Below are 10,213 nucleotides of genomic sequence, written 5' to 3'. Positions count from 1 at the left end.
AGTACTTTTTTTTTAATGGTGTTTTAACTTTTTTTTTTTTTAAGATTTTATTTATTTGACAGGCAGAGAGGCAGGCAGAGAGGGGGAAGCAGGCTCTCTGTGGAGCAGAGAGCCCGATGTAGGGCTCTATCCCAGGACCCTGGGATCATGACCTGAGCTGAAGGCAGAGGCTTTAACCCACTGAGCCACCCAGGAGCCCCAGTAGAGTACTTTTTTTTTTTTTTTTTTTTTAATTATTTGACAAAGAGAGATCACAAGTAGGCAGAGAGAGAGAGAGAGAGGAGGAAGCAGGCTCCCTGCTGAGCAGAGAGCCAGATGAGGGACTCCATCCCAGAACCCTGAGATCATGACCTGAGCTGAAGGAAGAGGCTTAACCCACTGAGCCACCCAGGCGCCCCGCCAGTAGAGTACTTTTTAACAAGTGTTGCATTTGTAGCTCCTGACTTTTTTCCTCAGAGAACAATTGGGTTAGTCTGCACCATAAAGCAGCAGCTTAGAATAACCAATTTCACCAACATAAAACCTGTTTTATTTGTCAAAACACTTCCCTTTCTACATTTCCAGATACCTAATTTTAAAGGTTTTGTTTCTTCCATAGGTTGATCCTAGTTTTTGTTTTTTCTGAGTGTCAGATTTCAGTTCCCCTTCTCATCCTCTCTCAAATAAATAAATAAAATCTTTAAAAAAATTAAAAACTAAAAAATAAATAAATGGGGGCGCCTGGGTGGCTCAGTGGGTTAAAGCCTCTGCCTTCAGCTCAGGTCATGATCCCAGGGTCCTGGGATGGAGTCCCTCATCTGGCTCTCTGCTCAGCAGGGAACTTGCTTCCCCCCCTCAACCGCCTGCCTCTCTGCCTGCTTGTCTTATCTGTCAAATAAATAAATAAAATCTTTTTAAAATATAAATAAATAAATGTTTTTGCACTGTACGCTAACTGGAATTTAAATAAAAACTTAATTTTAAAAAAATTAAGTCTTCTTTTTTTCCAAAATAAATATTTGGTTCTTGAAGACAGCAGAAACATGCTCAAAGACCACTGACTTCCCTATTCTCTGATTTTAGCAACTCATCCATTTGTGAGAATTGTAGAAACAAAGGTCACAGAACTGACTTCCATCTCCAAACTTGCCCAATTTATAAAAAAAAATCCAAAGAAAGAAAATACATCCTTCCTTAGTCATTAACAACAGAGAGAAGAGTCCGTGGGCTTGATGGAAAAGAAAGTGAAATGGTCAAAATAGCTTTACTTGTCTATGAAGATGATTGGCTATTGCTGGCTCTTTCTTCTGAAGTTAAATGGACTGTGCTGACAAATCTTCCAAATCACACATTTACTTAGAAAAAATAATAGTAAGCACTTTCCAAGTAATGTACATATATTACCAATCTTCCTAACAATCCTATCAAGTAGCTACTATATCCCCATTTTTAGATGGGGAAACTGAGGCACAAAGGGGTTAATTAAATTGCCCAAGGTCAGTATGAGGTGACAAAGCTGTGATTCAGACAAGTATAGCTAGAGTCCAGGTTCTGTGTGTATGTGTTTTAAGTTTATTTAAGCGATCTCTACACCCAGCATAGGGCTTGAACTCATGAACCTGAGATCAAGAATTGCATGCACTTCCAACTAAGCAAGCCAGGCACCCTTACAGAGTTCATGTTCTTTTTTTTTTTTTTTTTTAAGATTTTATTTATTTATTTGACAGACAGAGATCACAAGTAGAAGAGAGGCAGGCAGAGAGGGAGAGGAGGAAGCAGGCTCCCTGCTGAGCAGAGAGGCCGATATGGGGGTCCATCCCAGGACCCCGGGAACATGACCAGAGCCGAAGGCAGAGGCTTTAACCCACTGAGCCACCCAGGCGCCCCCAGAGTTCATAATCATTCCACAATATTGCCTCCCCTATCTGAAAAAATTTTCAGAATTTCTCATTCCTGGTAAACTCTATTTCATTTAATCCTAATTCACTAATCCTCACTTCAAAATAGTTTTTAGAGCATAACGTCACTGCTTCCCTTAAAAGGCAGCCACAATTGTCCTAAAGCCTTTAGTTCAAATAGTTTTGCTGGTTTAGGTAATGTATTTGTTGAGTCTTTTTGCAGGGCTGAGAGGGCAAGGGGATCAGGACCCATGGCCTTTTCACTAACAAACCACTGAATTTACATTCTACTCTCAGGAATATTACAGTGTAAAGCAAGAGTTCTTAACTTGGGGTCTGGGACTACTAGCATGGATGAGTTTCAGGATATCTATTTGCCCAAAACAGCAGACAAAAAGAATTGTATATATGCCTATGTGCTTTTCTCTGAGGAGTGTAATCTAATAGTTTCAACATCGATCTAAATTGTGTATTCCAAAAATAAAATAATTGAGGGCTAACCTCAGTCACTGCTATTTTACAAAGATGTGACTACAATCTGTGGCGTTCAATATTATTTAGTATCTCCTATTTCCCTGCATTAGTTGAAAAAGGGAAATCAAATAGTCACTATAATACCGCTGTGCCTACTACTACCGCAGTGGCTGCTTCTCTCACTACACTTTCCTTTCGGGTATCAAAAATGCCTCGACTCAGGGGACGGAAAGGGGTCGGCTATCTAAGGAGTGCACGGCTCGAGGTTAAGGTTTCTGCCAAGCCAGCGCGTCCTGTTCCGAATTCTTACCCTTATTTAGACCTCGTCACCACCCCCGTCCGGGAACAGTAGGACGGGTCACTCAAAGGAAGTGACTGTCGGCAGCTCCTGACCCGGAATCGGATTCTAGTCCCGCCCCCTCCGCCAGGCTTCCTTCTGCAACAGGCGTGGGTCACGCTTTCGCTCGCTCTCTTTCTGCCGCCATCTTGGTTCCGCGTTTCCCGCACAGTAAGTCCTGTCTTCGCCGCAACTCTCTATCCGCAGCCATCCTCCTTTCTTGCGGACTAAGCCGCCCCAGAGACTAGGAGTTAAGGGGAGTTGGAGGCTTTATGGGGCTGCTGGGTTCCTACTTGGCCCTGGGAAGTGTGGCCTTGGGGCCTCCGGACAAAATGGGGTCTGCGGTTGATGTCCTGGCAAAAGCAGGGCAGAAGGGCCGCCTGCCGCGCCTGAAGGACAAGGCTGGCGACATAGAGCCGTTGCGGTGTGGGGGGCGGAAGCGGAGTGTGTGTGGTGTTGGGAACGGCTTCACGAGAACCCAAAGGAGGTTAAGGGGGTCACAGCCTTGGAACACCCCCACCCCCGCGCGCGCGCACACACACACACGCCGTTCTTAATTGTGACAAGCGAGTGTTGGGACTTTAGGCACTCTCTTTCCCCTCCTGGTTCCCGAAAGTCCGGCAAACGGGAGACCTGGTGGTCCCAGCCCAGGCGGCGTGAGTGTAGGAGGTGGTGCAGGCTAGCATCTGAAGTCACCCGCGGTCGGGAGCCAAATCGGGATCCTCTCCCTGGGGTTGAGAACGCAGTGCTGAGTGTTGCCTCTGTGGGATTTGGAGTATAGAATAAAAGGAACCCCTTGGCCACTGAAGGTTCGTTCTCTGCGGAATGAAGAGAGGTAGAAGGTGATTCGCTTGATGCGAGATTTGAGAGTCACGTCTTATTTCTTACCTATTCCAGTTGCTTTGGGGAGGATTGTCCTAAAACATCCTCGTAATTTTTTTTTTTTTCCCTTAACAGCCCTTCGCAGAGTTTTTAAGAATATTTGACTCTGGGTTGGGCAGCAGAACGGATCCCAGTCAATTCAGGCCTCCTTTTTATTCCCTTCAGAAATGCCTGGTGAAGCCACAGAAACCGTCCCTGCTACAGAGCAGGAGTTGCCACAGCCCCAGGCTGAGACAGGTAGGTTCCCCTAGTCCCCTTACTGTTCATTAAAATTTTAAGACTGACCCTAAGACCATTTGGTGGGTAAAATGGCACATGGAATACCCTTGGTTTTTTCAGAGTTAACTCATTAAAGATGGCTGTAGCTTTACCAGGGAGGATAATCCGTGATACTAACTGCCGTCTTGGAGGGACTTCATTAAGGAATGGACTATAAAGAGTATATTTAAGATCGGAGAGCATAAAAAGCTCCCAGGCCTGCATTGTAGGTTATGGCAACTACCTCATAGGTCATACCGGAGAGCCCTCAACTCAGTAAAACTGAGCAGGGAGGGGGCTTGGTGATTCTTACCTATTGGAACTGGATGACACACTTGCAGGCCAAGGAGACCTGAGCTTTGAGAAGATGCAGCCAGCAAGTTGCATCAAGGTTTTAGATGGCAGAGCTTGGCATTGTGCCTTCATCACATGTCTGGATGAGATGTGTGCTGGTGGTAAATGTGTCCTCCTGGGCCGCAGGGCCCTGCTGGGTTGGTTCACTTATTTTATCGGTTGGTACTAAGATGTTTATAGTGTGCTGGAATCAACAGCTTGCCCAGAACCGAAGATTGAAATAAAGTTTTCCTTTGACTGCTCTTCAGCTTTGAAATTAATGGACATAAACATAGTATAAGGGCAGGTTTCAAATTCTCATTAAAATACTTCTCTAGAAAACTTGAGAGGGTGTAGTGAAAAAAAATTTAATGATGTTCTTGCTGTGTCAGTTGTGCTGAAATAAATGAAGAGAATCTTCAGGCCGTAACTTCCATCCTCACTTTTTCTTACTATAAACTTTTTTTTTTTAAAACCCCACCTGTCACTTAAGCAATTCCTTTCCCCTTCTGGACTTAAAATAGAGTTGTTTATAGTTGAAAGCATTGAGGTTCTCTCTCCCCACCTGTCTGATTTTAGCAGCTGAGGGGATTAATACAGCTGCTAGAAAAGAAAAAAGGAAGGGGCCTCTAAGCTAGTGAACAAGCTATACGAAATCCTTGAGGTACAGGGGACTTAATGGAAAGTGGGAATAAAGGACTGATCTCTAAAAGATCGTATAATTCAATACTAATCAAACCCTTATTGAACAACTTGATTTTACAAATGTGGAGACTGAAATTTAGATGAATTTGTTTCAAGCTTCATGCCATTTCCTTCTGAAGTTATCCTTAGTGCTGTTAAGCTTATTTCTGAATAGTTAGAGCTTGCACAGTAGGTTTAGTAATATTAAGGGAGGGCCAGTGGTAAAACGCTGAATTTTTTCTTAATTAGGTAGTTCTTACAACGAATGTGAAGATGAGCCCAAGGAGTTGGTTATGGTGTCTAAAGCATGTAAATTGGGCTTTAACTAACCATCTTGGAAGTCCAGTCAGAGGAAAACATTCTAAGTTTCAAATTCTGATTCATATGTTTGGAGGCATTTGCCCTTTAATCGTGAGATTTTGACCTAGCAAGTCTCCAGGAAAACCTGGTTGAGCCACCTGTCCTTTCTGGAGTTGGATACTCTAACTAGAATTAGTGGTTGAATAAATTTTGAATTTTTTTTTTTTAAGATTTTATTTATTTGACAGACAGATCACAAGTAGGCAGAGAGGCAGGTAGAGAGAGATGGGGAAGCAGGCTCCCTGCTGAGCAGAGAGCCCGATGCGGGGCTTGATCCCAGAACCCTGGAATCATGACCTGAGCCGAAGGCAGAGGCTTTAACCCACTGAGCCACCCAGGCGCCCCTAAATTGTGAATTTTTATCATTCAGGAAATCTTACTGAGCTTTACTGTAGTGCTGAACATTGGTCTATTTTGGCAGAATGACATACTTATCCAGATTAAGGGATGGAAAGCCAGTGTATTCTCCACTCCAATTCCCTACTTCCAAAATAGAACCACAGTCTGGTTTAACAAGTTGGCCTACAGTTTCATAATACAGCCCCTACCCTTGTGACTAAGCTCTCTCCCTAGCAGTGTAATTCATCTTAAATTGATGTCTGAAGAGCTAACAATACCTAGGAAGGTGTGTGGACTTTATGAAGTACAACCCATTTGTGGTTGGTTTTTTGTTTCTTTGGGGTCAGTAGGTGAACTGAGGCATAGGGAGGCAAAGTGACTTAGTATTTAATACTTCACACAGAATTGTATGTCAACACCACCTTCCTAAAACTTAATTCTTTTTTTTTTTTTTTTTAAGATTTTATTTATTTATTTAACAGAGACCACAAGTAGGCAGAGAGGCAGGCAGAGAGTGAGCCTGGGAAACGGGCTCCCTGCTGAGCAGAGATCCCGATGTGGGGCTCGATCCTAGGACCCTGGGATCATGACCTGAGCTGAAGGCAGAGGCTTTAACCCACTGAGCCACTTTATTCTAAGAGTCAGGCTTTTCTTGACCTAGTGAAAGCCTGAGCATAAAAAGACTTGGTTTGTTGCAAGGGTGAGGGGAGGGTTGTTTTTTTGTTTTTGTTTTTCATTCAGTTCCGGCTCCCCATTATTATCACCATCACTGCCTGCCTTGTTCCAATTTTCAGTATCTGTTTCAGTTAGTTCGTGATCCTTGACAGTAGAACATCCATTCTACTGGTATTCTATGGCCTGTAAGAAAGACTTTGGGTTCATTCAAGGAGGGAAGGGAGGGCATATCTGGGAAAGGGTGGAAGCATGCTGTTCCCAACCCACTCCTAGGCCTGTGCTCCCCATTTAGAGACTAATAGGCTACTTAGACTATTATCTCCACCTTAAAATAGTTTGCTTGTGGGGGGGGTAGAACTTGGGAAATGTGGGAGATGGGGAGAGGGATATATTCTTAATCAACCACTGAAGTATATTTGGGGAAGGTTGCTATTGCCTGTCACCTTTGTCTAATCCTGTGCGGTGACTTTCATTCTCGGATTAAAAATTCCGTGTTTCCTGTGAGGCATGTTGTACAAACTTGGGCTGCATAACTCACCTTTGTTTTTTTCCTTCCCTTTCCTTCTTTATCCCCTTTTTTGCTTTTCTCTCCAGCTGTGCTTCCTGTATCTTCAGCCTTGAGTGTCACTGCTGCCTTAAGGCAGCCTGAATCTACCCTACCCCCTCCTTGCTCCATGGCCCCCCAACAATGCCCTCTGGCAACCCCTAACCAGGCTTCCCCATTCCTTCCTCCCTCTAGTGTTGTCTCAACCCCCTTTGAAGCTCCTTTTCCTCAATCGCCCTCTGGAACAATCCTTCCTTTGGGAGTTGCCCCTTCCCCCACTGACACCCCAGTTTTCCTACCAAACCTAATAGGGCCTCCCATCTCCCCAGCTGCCTTAGCTCTGGCCTCTCCCATGATAACTCCAGTTGTGAAAGATGCCCATTCCTCTTCAGCTCCCTTGGCTCTGGTGGCCTTGGCTCCCCACTCAGTTCAGAAGAGCTCTGCTTATCCACTTAACCCTCTTAATTCACCTCCTTTGATTGCTGGGGCTGAGTCAGGGTCAGTAACATCTCTGTCAACTCCCATTGTTTCCTCAGAACCAAAGACCTCTTCTATTCAAATTCCCATGCAAGTAGGCCCTAATCTAAAAGGTACCTCTATCCCTCCAGGTATAGTCAGTGCTGTTCCTTCCCATCTTGGAACTCCCTTGGCCTCTATTCAGTCTGGAGCAGCCACATGTCCTCAAATGCCACCCACCACTCCCCCAGCCATCACTCCCCCTCAGTTCAAAGGCATCCCTGTTTCCTCAGCTCTGACTTCTCCACAAAACCCTGAAAGCCTCAGCATAAAGGGGCCCCTTAATTCACCTGCTACATTACCTCTTTCAACCCAGTCTGTATCTGTGGCTCCCAGTGTCACTCCAGTTTTCCTCACTTCTCTGGGCTCTCATCTAGCACCTTTACATCAGGGTTCTCTTGATTCTCCTGTTCGACCCTTAGGTCAAACAGATCCTAATGTTCTGTCACATCCTAAAGTGGATGCCATTTCTGCAGCTCATTCTCCCATTGGGGCCTCTTACCCTTCTCAGAGATCTGTAATTCCTCCACTTTCCTCCAGAAATGAGGTGGCTCCTACTTCGGGGGCTCCAGCTTCCCCTCTGGCTCTTTCTATTGAGAAAGACCCCCCTGCTGTCACTGGCATAGCTTCCTTCAGTCCTGGCTCATCAAACGTAGCCACCTCTTCTCCATTATCTCCTACAGCCTGTCTCATTCTGAAAGGCTCTCCTAATGCCACTCCTCGTCAGCCTTTGGTGACCCAAATTCCTCTTCCTCCAGGGAGTCCGAGCTTAAAAGAAGCTCCTGTTTCTTCTGTTGGAACCATCCCATTCGTTATGACTAACCCCTCCACAATTTCTGCGACACCTACTACCCTTGAGGTAGCTACTTGCATGTCTCCTCCAGTTTCACCAGATCCCATAAGTAGTAAGGACTCAGCTTCCCGCACTGCCTCGGTTATGGCTCCTGGGGCTCCCAAAGAGCTTTCTACTCCTCAAGTAACCCCTCTGGGGGGAATACCAGTCCCCCCTCCTCTCTCAGTCTCTGAGAACTCCAAAGGTCTCCCTACATCAGCATTGGTAAAGTTACCAAAACAAGGAAATATCCAAACTGAACTTCCTTCTCCTCTTGGAGTCCCTGTGTCACCAGAACAGGCAGGACTCCCTACCAAGAAAGACTCGACTCTAATACCATTAGTACTGGCAACTCCCAAAAATCCCCCCTCTCCCCAAAGTATATCATCATCTCTGGAGATAGCTCTTTCTCCTGAAGCCTCCTTAGCAAAGGTAAGCCTTGTAGAGCCTCTCCCTGTAGTTATGTCAGCAAGTACTGCTTCTTCTCCTCTGAGTGTTAACTCCCCAGCCTCTATAATCAAGACAGACCCCAGTAGTCTGCCTCTCAAAAGTTCTCTCACCACCCCAAGCATAGCTACATTTCCTCTGGAACATGTTGCTACTGCGGAAGTGGCTCCTGCAGTTACCAAAGGTACCTCCACTACAGCCAGTCCTTTTCTAGATGTCTCTTTATCTCATAAAAGCCATCCAGGTAAGAAGGGTAGTTCCACTCTTACTTTACCTGTGGTTCTTCCAGTCTCTGAAAGTTGCCCTGTGGCTCCAGCTGTGACTCTATCCCCCCAGAATGTTTCTGCTTTTCCAGCTGCCATAGCACTAGCCCCAGAAATTCCCAAGTCTGAGCCCTTTCCCTCTCTCCATCCTCAAGGTACAAAGAAAGTTCACGGTATTTCTCATACCTCAGCATTGGCACCTGTGGCTTCCTCTCCTGAAGGGCACCCAACCAAGGACTCTGGTGCTTGTGCTTCTGTTAATGCATCTTCGAAAGGGACTTACTTAGCTGACTCTCCATCTCCTTTAGGGACTAGTGTGTCTCCTCAAACTAAAAGACGTCCAACCAAGAAGGGTTCAGCTCCTCCTACTACCTTAACTCTTTCTCCTCTTTCGAAAAGTGTTCCTACTATCCCTGATATTTCTGCTGGAAATCACTCCTCCCCTATTTCTCCAGTTGAAGCGTCCTTTCTTCCAGAGGCCAATCTTTCTTCTCAAGTCCCTAAAGAGTCACTGGCCAAGAAGCATTCCCCCACTCTTTGCCCCAAAGAGACCCCAGATACCCCACCTCCCAAAGAGGCCTTCACTCCCCCAGCTATGGTTCCTTCCTCCCCCAAAGGAGTCCCAGGAACTTCATCCTCCAAAAAGTCACAAGCAGCTCCAGCCCCCAAAAGAGCCCCAGCTACTCCATCTCCCAAAGGGACCCCCACTGCCTCAGCTGTGGCTCCTTCATCCCCCAAAGGGGACCCAGCAGCTCCATCTCCTAAAGAGTCCTCCACTCCAGCAGTGACTCCTTCCTCCCCTAGAGGGACCCCCAACCCCCAAGCTGTGGCCCCTCCCTCTCCCAAAGAGTCCCAAGCAACTCCAGCCCCCAAAAGAGCCCCAGCTGCTCCATCTCCCAAAGGGCCCCCCACTGCCCCACCTGTGGCTCCTCCCTCCCCCAAAGGGGGCCAAGCAACCCCATTCCCTAAAGAGACCTCCACTCCCCCAGCTGTGAGTCCTCCCTCCCCCAAAGGGTCTCAGGCAACTCCAGCCCCCAAAAGAACCCCAATGACTCCACCTCCCAAAGGGGACACAGCAACCCCATCCCCTAAAGAGGCCTCCACTCCGCCAACTATGACTCCTTCCTCTCCCAAAAAGTCCCCACCTACCCAACCTCCCAGAGAGGCCCCCACCTCCCAAGCTCCCAAGGAGTCTCAGGCAACTCCAGCCCCCAAAGGGACCCCCACTGCCCCAGCTGTGGCTCCTCCCACTCCCAAAGGGGGCCCAGCAACTCCATCCCCTAAGGAAACCTCTGCTCCCCCAGCTGTGACTCCTCCCTCTCTCAAAGGGGGCCCAGCAACCCCATCCCCTAAAGAGACCTCCTCTCCCCCAGCTGTGGCTTCTTCCTCCCG

The 10,213-nt window shown here is 46.7% G+C and overlaps 1 protein-coding gene across 3 annotated transcripts in view; it reads left to right on the top strand.

Moving 5' to 3' along the window:
* Nucleotides 1–2,750: 2,750 nt before the first annotated feature.
* The window catches only part of NACA (nascent polypeptide associated complex subunit alpha), a 13,739-nt gene continuing 6,276 nt past the window's right edge, over nucleotides 2,751–10,213 (top strand). Inside the window, exons 1-2 of one of the 3 annotated variants that reach the window (XM_059403471.1) lie at nucleotides 2,751–2,859; nucleotides 3,736–3,807. In XM_059403471.1, the coding sequence (XP_059259454.1) occupies nucleotides 3,738–3,807 (70 nt within the window). In that variant the 5' untranslated portion in view covers nucleotides 2,751–2,859; nucleotides 3,736–3,737. Of the gene's footprint in view, nucleotides 2,860–3,645; nucleotides 3,808–10,213 lie in introns of all 3 variants that reach the window. The other 2 variants (XM_059403473.1, XM_059403472.1) reach the window with 2 other exon arrangements.

Source organism: Mustela nigripes, chromosome 6, assembly GCF_022355385.1.
Source record: "Mustela nigripes isolate SB6536 chromosome 6, MUSNIG.SB6536, whole genome shotgun sequence".
Lineage (NCBI taxonomy): Eukaryota > Metazoa > Chordata > Mammalia > Carnivora > Mustelidae > Mustela > Mustela nigripes.
The sequence above is the reverse complement of the archived record's forward strand: the minus strand, read 5'-3'. Positions and strand labels throughout refer to the sequence as shown.